This window comes from Theropithecus gelada, chromosome 6, assembly GCF_003255815.1.
Source record: "Theropithecus gelada isolate Dixy chromosome 6, Tgel_1.0, whole genome shotgun sequence".
In the NCBI taxonomy this organism is placed as follows: domain Eukaryota; kingdom Metazoa; phylum Chordata; class Mammalia; order Primates; family Cercopithecidae; genus Theropithecus; species Theropithecus gelada.
This window is the reverse complement of record NC_037673.1, coordinates 136,818,656-136,834,749: the sequence shown is the minus strand read 5'-3', so window position 1 is coordinate 136,834,749 and position 16,094 is coordinate 136,818,656. Positions and strand designations below refer to the sequence as shown.

The window sequence follows — 16,094 nt, the reverse complement described above, 5'->3', positions numbered from 1 at the left end:
AAAAAGAGAGAGAGAGGGAGAGACCAACAGAAAAACCACCCAATCAACCCATAGAATCATATGATACATGAAATAGTGTAAGATACAGGTGGGAGGCTTGGGAAGCTGAGGCATGAGAATCACTTGAACCTGGGAGGCAGGTTGCAGTGAGCTAAGATTACACCATTGCACTCCAACCTGGGCAACAGAGCAAGACTCTGTCTCAAAAAAAAAAAAAAGATAGAGGTAATATGTGGCTGCTGCATTAAGCCATTGTGTTTTAAGTGATTTGTTAAACAGCAATAGTCAACAAAATAGAAATTAACATGTGTAATGATGAGCTTATTTAATCACATCTGAAAAACGCATTTGTACTTCCAGGTAATTTTCTTGCCATTAAATCTGTCTTAAATACTTATCAGAATGCTTTGAGTTTCTTTGTATTTGCATTCTCTTTTAGATATGCATATATGCATGATATATGTATGTGCTTACAGAAGTAAAAAAAGGATTTCTGGATTGACAGCATTAAAGGTGATTATTCTCTGTGACACAGAGAATTGTGTATTAAAAATATGATTCTCGATTATCCTTTTAAAAACACAGTTAAATGTTTTATAGGCTATCCATACAGTTTGAGTCAATGTATTTTGAGGTCAATTTGCTATTTAAGATTTTAATATGAAACTGTAAAAACACTAGAACTATGTCTACTATCTCCAGAATTAGAGTTTTATCAATAATATCCCTAAGGTCAAATACTTTGACTGTTATATTCCAAAAGCATTCCAAAAGCAGAGCCATTCAAGCATTAAGTGTGTTTAATTTAGCATCAAGAAATTATATAAACCCAACACCAATTAATAACTTTTTTTTTTTTTTTGAGACGGAGGCTCGCTCTGTCGCCCAGGCTGGAGTGCAGTGGTGCAATCTCTGCTCACTACAACCTCCATCTCCCGGGTTCAAGCAATACTCCTGCCTCAGCCTCCCGAGTAGTCAGGACTACAGGCGCCTGCCCCATGCCTGGCTAATTTTTGTAGTTTTAGTAGAGATGGGGTTTCACCATATTGGCCAGACTGGTCTCGAACTCCTGACCATGTGATCTGCCTGACTCGGCCTCCCAAAGTGCTGCGATTACAGGCGTGAGCCACCGCACTCGGCAATTAGTAACTCTTCTTTTTTTTTTTTTTGAGACGGAGTTTCGCTCTGTCGCCCAGGCTGGAGTGCAGTGGTCGGATCTCAGCTCACTGCAAGCTCCGCCTCCCGGGTTCACGCCATTCTCCTACCTCAGCCTCCCGAGTAGCTGGGACTACAGGCGCCCACCACCTCGCCCGGCTAGTTTTTTGTATTTTTTAGTAGAGACGGGGTTTCACCGTGTTAGCCAGGATGGTCTCCTGACCTTGTGATCCGCCCGTCTCGGCCTCCCAAAGTGCTGGGATTACAGGCTTGAGCCACCGCGCCCGGCCCAATTAATAACTCTTAAAGGCTTAAACACGACCTTTTCTTCCCATAAAATCTCAAGTGACTATAATTTAACATTACCATGCAGGCCTCCATCAAGGCAGTGTGCATCTCATCTGTTTTGTGCTCTTGATCTGCACCAGCTTCAAGCAGAAAGCGAACCATATCCAAATGGCCTTGAAAAACGGAACAAAAATTTTAAAAGAACTATCAGTTTAATATTTAAATATTAAAGTATGGAATCTTCTTCTTCAGATGTCTATACAGGAATTTGAGAACTTATTTTGCATTCAATAAATAAATCAGTAACAGTTTTACAAAGCCCATTCAAAGCAATATATAGGCTTTTTTCATGGTCTTATTATCTAGGCTTTAAAGACTGAATTAGTCCAAGGCACATAATTCAAGTTAAGTAAAGCAATAATGCTTTTACCTTGGTTGAATATACATAAATTATTTATCTAATCAAAACATTGAGATCAAATAGAAAGCCAAGTAAAGTACCTTTGGATCATATATTCCAGAAAAACAGCTTTAAAATAACCATAAACCCACTGTAGCAATAAGCAGGCACAGAAAACTCCATTTAAAATAATTCCAATCCTCTTGATACAGTGAATATATAAAAAGCCTTGATAGTCAATAAGAAAATGACAAACACTCCAGAAGAATGGGTGACGGATATGAAATGATAATTCAGCAAAGAAATGCAGGTGAATATTAAACCGATGAAAACAATATTAAACCTTCCTATTAAAGAAATGCAAATTAAAACAAGACACCATTTTTTTTACTATCAAAATGGCAAATATTAAAAAGAATGATAATACCCAGTGTTGGTGAGGGTGTAGGGTGGGGCAAAGGGCACTCTCTTTTTTTTTTTTTTTGAGATGGAGTCTCGCTCTGTCGCCCAGGCTGGAGTGCAGTGGCGCAATCTCGGCTCACTGCAAGCTCCGCCTCCCGGGTTCATGCCATTCTCCTGCCTCAGCCTCCCGAGTAGCTGGGACTACAGGCGCCTGCCACTGCGCCCTGCTAATTTTTTCTATTTTTAGTAGAGACGGGGTTTCACCATGGTCTCGATCTCCTGACCTTGTGATCCGCCCGCCTCGGCCTCCCAAAGTGCTGGGATTACAGGCGTGAGCCACCGCGCCCGGCCAGGGCACTCTCAAACATTGTCGGAGGGAGTATAAATTGCTTGAACCTTTCTAGAAGGCAATTTGGCAATATGTAGCAAAACCCTTAAAAATATCCATACCCTTTGACCCAGAAATTCCACTTCCAGGAATTTATCCTAAGGAAATAATCAGAGATTACACAAAAATGTCTGCACAAGGATGTTATCAGTATTTTTAATAATAGTGAAAACCTGGGAACAATTTAAGTGTCCAAAAATAGGCAATTATGGTACATCTATTTGATGTATTTGGCAGAGACTGCTAGTTTCCTATCTAATCTCCATTCTCTTATTCTTTCTCACTTTTAGAGACGAGGTCTCTGTTGCCCAGGCTATAGTGCAGTGGCATGATCATAGCTCACTGCAGCCTTGAACTCCAAAGCTTAAGGGATCCGTCCACCTCAGCTGCCCGAGTAGCTAGTATCTCTTGATCTAGGCCTCAAGAGATCCTCCTGCCTCAGTCTCCCAAAGTGCTGGGATTATAGGTGTGAGCTACTGCACCCAGCATTCTCTTATTCTTTTTTAGTAACAGAACTCCAATTTCATCTGGGCAGCAACATACCTGACTAGAAGACTATATTTCTCTGCCCCTCTTGCAGCTATGTGTAGCCAATGAGATGTAAGTGGTAGTTATAAGGCTGCACACCTAGGAATACTCTTTAAAGGGAGTTACTAAATTGAGAGGCACTCCTTATTTTGCCCTTAACGTCTTTCCTAGAATGTGAACTGCTGGGGTCCTAGCTATCATCTTGGTTTATAGGTTTATTGTAACCATGAGGATACAAACCACATACTAGGATAGTAGAGCACAAAAATAGAATTATGAGCTCTTGATGACAATAGAACTGCCATACTAGCCCTAAATGGCTTACCCTTGGATTTCTCTTTCGCTCAAATCATTAATTTAGATTTTGTGACATATGCAACCAATTTTAATCCTAAATGAAATAGTGAAATAGTATATAACCATCAAAAGTTACATTGTAAGAATATCTATTGAGCCCAGGCATGGTGGCTTACACCTGTAATCCTAACATTTTGGGAGTCTGAGGTAGGAAGATCACTTGAGGCCTGGAGGTTGAGACCAGCCTGGGCAACATAGTGAGACTTCCATCTCTACAAAAAAAATAAAATAAAATTAGCTGGGTATGGTGGTGTGAGTCTGTAATCCTAGCTATTCAGGAGGCTGAGGCAGGAGGATAGCTAGAACCCAGGAGTTTGAGGCTGCAGTGAGTTATGACAGTGACACTGCACTCCATCCTGTGTGATAGAGGAAAACTCTGTCTCTATAAATAATAAAAAATAAGCCAGGCATGGTGGTTCACGCCTATAACCCTGGCACTTTAGGAGGCCAAGGCAGGTGGATCATTTGAGGCCAGGAGACCAGACTGACCAAAATGATGAAACCCTGTCTCTACTAAAAATACAAAAATTAGCCAGACATGGTGGCATGCACCTGTAATACCAGCTACTCGGGAGGCTGAGATAGAAGAATCACTTGAACCCAGGAGGTGGAAGTTGCAGTGAGCCAAGATCGCGCCATTGCACTCCAGCCTGGGCAACAAGAGTCAAACTCTGTCTCAAAAAAATAATAATAATAAATGAAAAATAAAAAATAAAGAATATTTATTGAGATGAAAAATATCCATGATATAGTGCTAAATAAAATAAGTAGATTATAAAACTGTTAGCGTATAACTGTTTTGTTTAAAATATATATTTGTTTATAAACATACTTAAAAACAAATTGGAAATGTATACACTAAAGTATTGTTTACATGCTTTTTTATCTTTAGATGGTAGCATTACATGTCATTTTAAAATTTATTTTCTTTAGCTGGGTGTGGTGGCTCACGCCTGTAATCCCAGCACTTTGGGAGGCTAAGGCAGGAGGATTACTTAAAGTCAGGAGTTCAAGACCAGCCTGGCCAACATAGTGAAACTCTGTCTCTACTAAAAATACAAAAATTAGCCAGGTATGGTGGTGCATGCCTGTAGTCCCAGCTACTTGGGAGGCCGAGGCACGAGAATCACTTGAGTCCGGGAGGCAGAGGTTGCAGTGGGCTGAGATCGTGCCACTGCACTCCAGCTTGGGTAACAGAGCGACATTCTGTCTCAAAAAAAAAAAAATTTCTTTTCTTTGTGTTACTCTGTGTTTTTCAGGTTTTCAGTATTATGTGTATTATTACTTTGGCATGTACTATTTTTTTTTTTTTTTTTGAGACGGAGTCTCGCTCTGTCGCCCAGGCTGGAGTGCAGTGGCCAGATCTCAGCTCACTGCAAGCTCCGCCTCCCAGGTTTACACCATTCTCCTGCCTCAGCCTCCCGAGTAGCCAGGACTACAGGCACCCACCACCGCGCCCGGCTAGTTTTTCGTATTTTTTAGTAGAGACAGGGTTTCACCATGTTAGCCAGGATAGTCTCGATCTCCTGACCTCGTGATCTGCCCATCTTGGCCTCCCAAAGTGCAGGGATTACAGGCTTGAGCCACCGCGCCCGGCCGGCATGTACTATTTTTTAAATAAACATGGAAAAATCATATAAAATAAAACTTAGCAAATAATGGAAACCCTCTAAATCTAAGCTAAGTAGTAATCTGAATTAAAATAATAAACATACACTAGAAAACTATATTATAGGCGATACAGACTAAAATAGATCTTCTATATAATTTCTTATAAACTAGATAATTTTATAGCACAGGGAAAACATAAGCAACATAAAGTAACTCAAATACTCAATACTCAAATAATCAAAGTGGTTATGAAAAACATTATAAATATTCATACATATATTAAGTACCTTTGTAGCATGCAAGTGTAAGAGCACTTTCTTTGAATTCATTAGAATGAGTGTTGATGCCTGCACCATGATCTAAAAGAACTCTTGCAACTTCCACATGACCTGCACTGGCTGCTTCCATTAAGGGAGTATGTCCATTTTCATTATGATCTTCTATATTTGCACCTTCATTAAGGAGCACTTTAACAATGTCAACAAATCCTCCAGCACAGGCATAAGTTAGTGCGGTGTTTCCTAAAAAGAAGAAAAAGAAATATAATACATGAGCAGAATACATATTTAAAAAATAAAAATAAATAAAAGATTTTAAAAAACATAATAAAAAGAAATATAAAATCATGACAGAACAGATACAATTATGATTATGCTAATGCTCTACGTATACCTCTTCAATTCCCTTACACAAATCACTACAACTACTATCTCAACTTTTTTTCATTATCATTGGTTAGAAGCATCACTTTAATTTTTTTTTTTTTTTTTTTTGAGATAGAGTCTCGTTCTGTTGCCCAGGCTGGAGTGCAATGGCACGATCTTGGCTCTCTGCAACCTCCGCTTCCCAGCTTCAAGTGATTCTCCTGCCTCAGCCTCCCAAGTAGCTGGGATTACAGGTGCCCACCACCATGCCCCACTAATTTTTATATTTTTAGTAGAGATAGGGTTTCACCATGTTGGCAGGCTGGTCTCAAATTCCTGACATCAGGCAATCCACCTGCCTCAGCCTCCCAAAGTGCTGGGATTACAGGCATAATCTGCCAATTATGCCAATTACACTGTGCCCGGCCAATTTTCTTACTAATTAAATGATTTTCTGGCCAGGTACGATGGCTCACACCTGTAATCCCAGCACTTTGGGAGGCCAAGGTGGAAGGATTGCTTGAACCCAGGGAGTCTGAGACCAGCCTGAGCAACACAGTATCTCTACTAAAAAAAACTGAGCCAGGCATGGTGGCATACCCCTGTAGTCCCTGCTACTCTAGAGGCAGGTGGTGGGAGGATCACTTGAGCCCAATACAAAGACTTTCCGGAAAGCCCAGTACAAAAGACTATATATTATAAAGATCTGGACAATATAAAATATCCAGAAAAGTAAATCTATAGAGACAGAAAGTAGATTAATAGTTGTCTGAATAATTGAGGTGACTCCAAATGGGCATAGAGATCTTTCTGTGGTGATGGGAATATTCTACAATTAGATTGTACTGATGATTGTACAACTATAAATTTACTAAAAATCATTATTGTATACTTAAATCAAGTGAATTTTATGCTATATGAATTATATCTCAAAAAACTGGAATTTTTTGTTTGTTTTTTAAAAAAGCATCAGCAGCTACATTTGGACTGGGCCTCAAAAGTTAAGTAGGATTCCTAAAGGCAGAAAGGACATCTGGCATCAAACAAAATGCATTAAGTAAAAGCAGGTGACTAGAATAGTGACCACATCCCCTCAGAGAGCTGCAATACAGAGCTATGGTTTATCACCCCTGGTCTCTCCTGAGACTGACTGCTTTGCAGTACAGAAGGAAGACTCCTGAGAACCTGTATTTTTAACCAGCTCTCTTAAGCGATTCTGACATGCAGGCAGTAGGTGCAACCTACTGAAACAAAATGAATGAACTAATTAAAATATGTTCATTGACTAGAAATTATTGGTGAGAAGATGATGCAATTTCCTTCCGGAAATTTCTATTTTCCCAATGAAGTATGAAGTATGAGTTAAGGCAATCAGTGGAAGTGAGGAGGGATATGTGTGGGATTTGAGAAGAACGTCTTAAATGGCCACATGGAGAGTGTACGGAGCAGCCCATCAAAGAACATGTGCTTACTGCATTGTATATAATAATCCCTTCCTTCTACATAGTATATCTATTTCACCTAAGGAAAAAAAAAAAAAAAAAGACAGGGGGACTTCATCTCAGTCAAGCCCTTTTCTCTCTCAAAATGTTCACCTACTTTTTAAAAATAAAGGTACTGATAACAATATGGTGGTTTTCAAAATGTCTTCCAAAGAACTTTAGAATCCCCCGCTTCCAAAAAGTTCCTCAGCACAGAAGATGGGGAGACCTAGGTTCCAGAAATTAAAGCCCCCAACTATCTCTACTTTAGATCAACTCCTCTTTTATCTGTGTAATATTATATCTGTGCTTCCATAAACTGTTTGGCTTGAAGTTAGCGTTGACAGAAAACAACCTTAAAAACAACTGAATTTGATGATCACCAAGAATCCTCAAGGAGAAATTTAAAACTTCCTTGATGGCGGCATCCTCTTTTTAGAGTATTTTTCAAAGGAGTGTGTATATAGCATAATACTGTTAACCAGAACAAAGCAATTTATTTTATCATCTTAATTTAACGTATTTTGCTGTTGTTCACAACCAGTTAATGCCCTCTGCCCCTAAAATTGGTGGTATATCAATTTAAGGAAATATTATGTAACCTTTAAAAAAGTTTGTTGAAAAGCTAATAAAATAGGCTTGGCACAGTGGCTCATGCCTGTAATTCCAGCACTTTGGGAGGCCGAGGTAGGCGGATCATGAGATCAGGAGATCGAGACCATCCTGGCTAACATGGTGAAACCCCATCTCTACTAGAAATACAAAAAATTAGCCAGGTGTAGTGGCGGGCGCCTGTAGTCCCAGCTACTAGGGAGGCTGAGGCAGGAGAATGGCATGAACCCGGGAGGTGGAGCTTGCAGTGAGCCAAGATTGCGCCACTGCACTCCAGCCTGGGCAACAGTGCAAGACTCCAAAAAAAAAAAAAAAGTTAATAAAATAGAAAATAAGTGAAGTCAAACAAAATTGCACATAGGGTATAATTTCAACTACATAATTTTATCCATCAAAAATACTGGAAGGAACTAAACTAATATAGTAATAGCAGTGACTTCTGTGCCACAGAGTTTATGGGAGAGTTATCTTTTATTCTTCCTACTTCTCTGCATTTCTCAAATGTTCTTATAGTTAGCATATATTATTTTCATAATCAGATAAAAAATTAAGTAAATCAATCTGGTGGTTCACCAACATGCTCTAAAATTAACTGTTTTCTTTTATGTAAATGTAAGAGATATTTTCTGTATTTAATTAATACAGGGAGCCACTTTCAAAGGTTCCAACTATAGTATGCACAAAGCTGCTCAGTTCAAATGAATGATGGGCGAGGGATTTAGGTGGCACACTCCTATGAGACAATTGACTATCTAAGGCGAAACAGTTTCATCCCGAAAACATCCCCCTCTCCTTCCCCCATGCGTGGAAAAATTGTCTTCCAATTGTCTCTGGTGTCAAAAAGGTTGGGGACTTTTGCTATACAAGAATATCTCAGCCAGGCTTGGTGGCTCACGTCTGTAATCCCAGCACTTTGGGAGGCCGAGGTGGGCAGATCACATGAGATCAGGAATTTAAGACCAGCCTGGCCAACATGGTGAAACCCCGTCTCTACTAAAAAAGTACAAAAAATTAGCCAGGAGTAGAGGTACGTGCCTGCAATCCCAGCTACCTGGGAAGCTAAGGTGGGAGAATCTCTTGAACCCGGGAGGCGGAGGTTGCAGTTAGCCGAGATCGTGCTACTGCACTCCAGCCTGGGTGACAGAGTGAGACTCCATCTCAAAAATAAATAAATAAATAAATAATTAAAAAATCTTATTAGTAAATGTATTCCGCAAACTCAACATGTAAAACCCTATAGGGTAAATACTCAGGTTTATCTATAATCTAAAGGGTTTTGTATTGAAGATAAAGAATTATAAGAAATACAGTTTATAAATTTTGCCTCCATATATATTACATACATAAGGTACGTGACATGTTGTTGTAAGACACATACATAATAAAATGGTTACTATAGAACAAATTGGCTGGGCGCGGTGGCTCAAGCCTGTAATCCCAGCACTTTGGGAGGCCGAGACGGGTGGATCACGAGGTCAGGAGATCGAGACCATCCTGGCTAACACGGTGAAACCCTGTCTCTACTAAAAAAAAATACAAAAAACTAGCCGGGTGAGTTGGCGGGCGCCTGTAGTCCCAGCTACTCGGGAGGCTGAGGCAGGAGAATGGCGTAAACCCGGGAGGCGGAGCTTGCAGTGAGCTGAGATCCGGCTACTGCACTCCAGCCTGGGCGACAGAGCGAGACTCCGTCTCAAAAAAAAAAAAAAAAAAAAAAGAACAAATTAACATTTTTCTCACATAGTTACCCAATTTTGCCCCCTGTGGCAAGAGCAACATAATCTACTCATTTAGCAAAAAATCCTGAATATAATACACTATTATTAATTATAGTCCTCATGTTGTACAGACTTTTTGACTTGTTCATTCCACATATTTGCTACTTTGTATCCTTTTACCTACTTCTCCCATTTCTTCTCCCCTTTCTTCTCCCCACCCCTGACTTGGTAAACAATGTCTTATCTTTATATATTTAACTCTTTTCGTAAATTTTTAATATTCCACATGTAAATGAGATCATGCATACATATGTCCATAAGAATGTGGGGAAAAAAGAGTGAGATCATGCAATACTTTTCTTTCTGTGTCTGGCTTATTTCACTTAGCATAATGTCCTTCAAGTCCATCCATGCTGTGGCAAATGGCAGGATCTCCTCCTTTTTTTAAGTCTGAATAATATTCCATTATGTTCATACCACAAAAACCCAATCTTGACTAAAGGAGAATTTAAGTGTGTTTTTAAAGACTTTTGAGGATATCAAATTACTTTGTATTTTACTCAAAGATTCTACATAAGGGCTAAGATTTTTCTGTAGGTTTATACTGGTTTTCCTCAGAAAACTAATTTTTCTCTCTCTCAGGTAACAATTATGTTGATTTTTTCTCCCAATTAAGACATCATTTTCTACATACCTGTTGCAGACTGGGAGTTGACATCAGCATCATGAAGAAGTAATAATTTCACAATATCTAAGTAACCTCCACTGGAAGCTGCCATCAGGGGAGTTATGTCTCCTTTATTCCCTCGATCTTCAACATTAGCATGCATAGCAAGCAATACCTTTAAAACACATATACACACAGAGAAATTGTTAATTCTTACTATTCAATAGTATTTCTAGAGAATATACTGAATCTCTGAAGATATTCTTCTAGAATAGGGGTGAGGAAAAATCAATATGACCTTTTGAAAAAATTATGCCAATTTTCACTGCTCAACATGCCAGGTTACATGCTGTATTTTACAATATCATTACATATTAATATTTAAATAAAGTACACAATCATATTAGCCATCCTATTATAAAATGTGATGGTTCTTGTCAAAGAATGTTATGCTTGAGGTTATCTAGCTAAAGAACACTATACTCAACTATACTCACAAGACAGAAACTGGTAAAAACATGGTTAATTCCCAGTACTGTTCTAACATAGAAGGAAAAAAAATTAAAAGAATTGGGGTAACCTGAATGTGATGAAAATAATGACTACTTTCCATTATAGTTGTATATTATTTCAAAGGACAAATTTAAAATTATTATTATATCTATTTGTTTCTTAATCATTAGGATTAGCTTTGAGTAAGTGGCAGAAAAACGGACCATTCTCAGTTGCATGTACAGGCAACAAAATAAACTGTGTATCTGTTTCTACTTTACCTATTACCAAAAAGGGAAGGGGGATGGGGGAAGAGAAGACTCTGGCCTCTAATTATAATCTATCTTGTAAGTGACAAAAATAAATAAAACATCAAAACCCTTCCACAATTTTAATCACTAAATATTATTTCTGCTTACTTGTGCTAATTCATAATACCCTGCTGAACAAGCCAAACACAGCAGGCTTTCTCCTTCTTCTGTATGTTCATTTACACTTCTGCCTTCATCTAGCAATTTACGAACAGCATTAACATCCCCATCTGAACAAGCTTCTGCTAGACTGCGACTGGAAACAAAACCATTCAACAATTAACTGAAACAAAAAGACTCAGGGGTCCTATGATAAATTATATTAAATATAAATAATCACACAAAGAAAAATGTTAATACAGTAAGAGAAAAAAATTATATGAACATATTACTTGCTGAGCATCTTGTTTGGAACTTCAATTATTCATGTTTATCAACCAAGCCAGAAAGCCAGTGAGTGAATTTGAAATCAGCTGTCATTTTTATCTTTTAAAATCTCCTAACATATTATAACAAATTTTAAATAAAGTTTTTTAAAGCATTAGACCAAGCATGTCCAACCCATGGCCCAGGACAGCTTTGAAAGCAACCCAACACAAATTTGTAAACTTTCTTTAAATATTATGAAATTTTTTTGCAATTTTTTCTTTTCGCTCATCAGCTATCATTAGTGTTTGTATTTTGTTTTGTTTTGTTTTTGAGACAGAGTCTCACTCTGTTGACCAGGCTAGAATGTAGTGGCACAATCTTGGCTCACTGCAACCTCCACCTCCCAGGTTCAAGTGATTCTTGTGTCTTAGCCTCTCAAGTAGCTGGGATTACAGATGTGTGCCACCATACCTGGCTAATTTTTGTATTTTTAGGAGAGATGAGTTTTCACCATGTTGTCCAGGCTGGTTTTGAACTCCTGGCTTCAAGTGATCCACCCACCTTAGCCTCCCAAAGTGCCTGGTTACAGACATGAGCCACCAAGCCCAGCCTCTAGTAGTTGTATTTTATGTGTGGCCCAAGACAATTCTTCTTCTTCCAATGTAGCCCAGGGAACCCAAAATTTGGACACCCCTGTATTAGATGCACAAGTTTTTAAACTCTACTTATATAACGATTCCCAAAGATATTTTGGGATATAATCCTATGGCTGAAATTTTTACTTAGTAACAGTGAAGGCGAAAACCTAAGAAAACTATTTTACCACAGAATGACTAACTAGACCACTGAGTCTCAAACTTTAATGTGTACGAGTTACTCCTATTTCTTGTTAAAATGCAGATTCTGATTCAGTAGACATGGAGTAGGGTCTGGGATTCTGCATTTCTCACAAGCTCTGAGGTGATGCTGATACTGCTAGCCCATGGACCATATTTGAGTAGCAAGCAACTAGACTACTGCATTAGTAACTCGTTTCATGTATTAGTACTCAAGCAATCAGTTTAGAGTTTACTATAATAACTTTTAGAATAAGTAACTTCCTTATAACTGGAAAACAGATCTTATTCAGTTTGGATTTCTCATAGATTCTAGTGTAATACATTCCACAAGAATGCTCAATGAATAAGAGCTGAATGAAGAAACAAAAATATCCATTTTTATAGCTACATAATACATATACATTTATATATCCACTTAAAATGTAATATCCATCCAGCTAAATAAAGTTTATAAGTTCCACCAAAAGATATATTCAACCAAAATTCGCTACTTTCCCAAAATCTACTCAAGAAAATGTCTAATTCCCAAAAGTCATTAAACACATACGTGTCCACTTGTCCTGCATTGTGGCTGTTTTCTGCTTTCATCCGTGTCAGTGCAGCAGCAGCTTCATCCAGTGCACAACTAACTGAGGATGTCAGTCTCCGGAGTACTTCAGGATCTGCAAAAGCTTTACCATCAGCAGTTGACAATTTTCCAATTCCTTCAGTGTGCATCAATCAATCAGGTAGTGCAGGAAAAAAAAAAAAAGTATAAAAGTGCAAATTGTAATTACATTTCTAAACACTATTATCTAGGAAAAAGAAATGGTATAGAATCCATAGGTTAGGGTGACAGAAGATAAGGTTCATCATTTCAGTTCTGCCACTAATGTCAAAAGGCCATGGCATAACCACCTATGTTTTAGTCTTTCTACCTTTACAATGCACATATTAATTTGTCCTCTACCTAATCCATATGTAACTTCACATGATGCTAACTGTATCAAATAAATGAGATTTCTCTCAAAATACATAGTCACACCATAAGATCTCTAGTACAGAATATCTGATTGTACTATTTTCAGTAGTATCTTCAGAGGGGGGATAGTCTCTAATATTATAACAAACAATTCAATTGTTTCTTCCTTTGGTCACAACCATCTTCCGGGGCCACATTTTAAATTAAATTCATTCTTACAAATAAAATTAAAATTAAAAAATTATATACACAACACTCAATGAATTTATATCACCATTTATAAAGAGCTACCACACAATTTACTAATAATATAAAATGAATGCAAACTAAAATGGTGAGGTATTTTTCATTTATGAAACTGACAAAACAATGTCTGAGGTGTGAGGCCCTCTCAAAAACTGTTGATTTTTGAGTGAATAAAGAAATAAATACAGGCACAAACCTGAGGGACTAATTTAATAATGGTTGTCAAATTTTTATTTTACTTATTTATTTTTTGAGACGGAGTCTTGCTCTGTCACCCAGACTGAAGTGCAGTGACACGATCCCGGCTCACTGCAACCTCCGCCTCCTGGGTTCAAGTGATTCTCCTGCCTCGGTCTCTCGAGTAGCTGGTATTACAGGTGTGTGCCCCACAGCCTGTTAATTTTTGTGTTTTTTAAGTAAAGACGAGGTTTCACCATGTTGGCCAGGCTGGTCTCAAACTCCTGACCTCAAGTGACCCGCCTGCCTCAGCCTCCCAAAGTGCTGGGATTATAGGCATGAGCCATGGCGCCCAGTCAGCTGCCAAAATTTTAAATTCAAATATATTCTTACCCATTGATAACACTTTCTAAAATTCTGTCCTAAAGAGATACTTGCACAAATAAGAAACGTTACCGATATATAAGGCTATAAACTATAGCATTATTTGTGATATTAAAAAACTGGATATAAGCTAAAATTGGTAAAATTAATTATGATTCATCCAAGCAACAGAATATTATGGTACCCTTCAATAAAAAGAGAAAGATCAATATAAACTGTCATGGAAGGATGCCCACAATAAATCATATGGGGAAAAAAAGTTGTATTTTGTATATTATGATTCTACTTCGTTTTTAACAATCATATATATTCAAACATATACATGTATTTATATCACCACAAGGAGAAAAGTCTAGAAGTATATGTAAACCTTGACAGAAAATGGGAAGGTTTTTTTTATCTACTTAATATATTTCATATCACTTTAGCTGTTTTATAATGTGTATTACATATAAAAAAATTAGCTATTTAAAATCAAGTTAAACATAAAGCGAATACACAAGTAATCAATATGCAGCTCCCTAAATCAATACAGATAAAGAAGTCATAAATGATTAACTAAATTTATCTCCCACATTTTTATTTTATAATGGCTAACAGGTAAGTTTTCTTTGATAACTAGCCGATTATTTTTTTTTTCTTTTTTTTTTTCTAAACAGAGTCTCGTTCTGTTGCCCAGGATGGAGTGCAATGGAGTGATCTCAGCTCACTGCAACCTCCACCTCCAGGGTTCAAGCAATTCTCCTGCTTCAGTCGCCCGAGTAGCTGGGACTACAGGCGCACACCAACACACTCGGCTAATTTTTTTCTATTTTAGTAGAGACAGGGTTTCACCACGTTCCCCAGGTTGGTCTCAAATTCCTGAGGCTCAGGCAATCCGCCTGCTTCGGCCTCCCAAAGTGCTGGGATTACAGGCATGAGCCACTGCGCCAGGATGCTGATTATCTTAATACCTTAAAAATATAAGAGTTGAGCCCAGAAATACAAAATGTGAACATTTTCTTCGGGAGATAAAAAGAAAAATAAATTTTAGAGATTTTAAATTTTGTATAATGTCATAGAATTTTGGGGTAATCCCACGTAACTCTGTAAAGAGATCTAGACTTTTAAAGAGATGAAAAAGATAAAACAAAAAATAAAGTACCTGCTGCCTCCAGCAATGCTTCTAGTCGTGCCTGTGTCTCTGGATCCACAGTGCGTAAGTCTGCTCCTTCTGCAGTACTTGATAAGAATATCTCTGATGTTGTTTTAAGCACTGGGTTATCCAGATCTTCTTGGTCCAAAATAAATGATTCAACCTATTAATGAAATAAAGATGCAATATCCATGAAACTGATATCAATATGATTAGAATAACTACAATTTAAGGTAATATGACTTCTTAATTAGAACTTAAATATAAGCAGAAAAATTATTATAGAAACAAGGGAGTATGGGAATGGACTTCAAAGGACATTGTGACTGTTTACCTTCAGACATGACTACAGGTATAACACACATACACTAAAGTTTCCTCAAGAGCATTGTATCTTCTGTGACTAATACAGAGCATGAAAAGCAATATTAAGGCCAGTCACAGTGGCCCACGCCTGTGATCCTAGCACTTTGGGAGGGCTAGATGGGCAGATCGCTTAAGCTCATGAGTTTGAGACCAGCCTGGGCAACAAGGTGAAACCCCGTATCTATTAAAAAATAACAATAATAATAATAATACCAAAAAACAGCAGGGGCTGGGCACGGTGGCTCACACCTGTAATGAGGTCAAGAGTTTGTGAGACCATCCTGGCCAACATGGTGAAACCTCATCTCTACTAAAAATACAAAAATTAGCCGGGCGTGGTGGGGGATGCCTGTAATCCCAGCTACTCAGGAGGCTGAGGCAGAAGAATTGCTTGAACCCAGGAGAAGATGCAGGTTGCTGTGAGCCGAGATCATGCCATTGCACTCCAGACTGGGCAATAGAGCAAAAACTTCATCTCAAAAAATAAAAATAAAAGCATTTACTTTTTATTGAAACAAGTACACGAACGTAATCCTGAGAAAATCTATATAGACTAGATAGAATAT

At 38.1% G+C, this 16,094-nt stretch overlaps 1 protein-coding gene across 7 annotated transcripts in view; it reads right to left on the bottom strand.

Moving 5' to 3' along the window:
- Positions 1-16,094, bottom strand: part of LOC112626020 (ankyrin repeat and KH domain-containing protein 1) — a 132,750-nt gene that overhangs the window by 82,138 nt on the left and 34,518 nt on the right. For 6 of the 7 annotated variants that reach the window (XM_025387706.1, XM_025387707.1, XM_025387709.1 and 3 more), the window contains exons 2-7: positions 15,172-15,325; positions 12,807-12,963; positions 11,160-11,307; positions 10,276-10,423; positions 5,417-5,650; positions 1,522-1,616 (exon numbers count right to left, since the gene is read on the bottom strand). In XM_025387706.1, coding sequence (XP_025243491.1) covers positions 1,522-1,616; positions 5,417-5,650; positions 10,276-10,423; positions 11,160-11,307; positions 12,807-12,963; positions 15,172-15,325 — 936 coding nt within the window. The remainder of the gene's footprint in view (positions 1-1,521; positions 1,617-5,416; positions 5,651-10,275; positions 10,424-11,159; positions 11,308-12,806; positions 12,964-15,171; positions 15,326-16,094) is intronic. The other variant, XM_025387712.1, reaches the window with a different exon arrangement.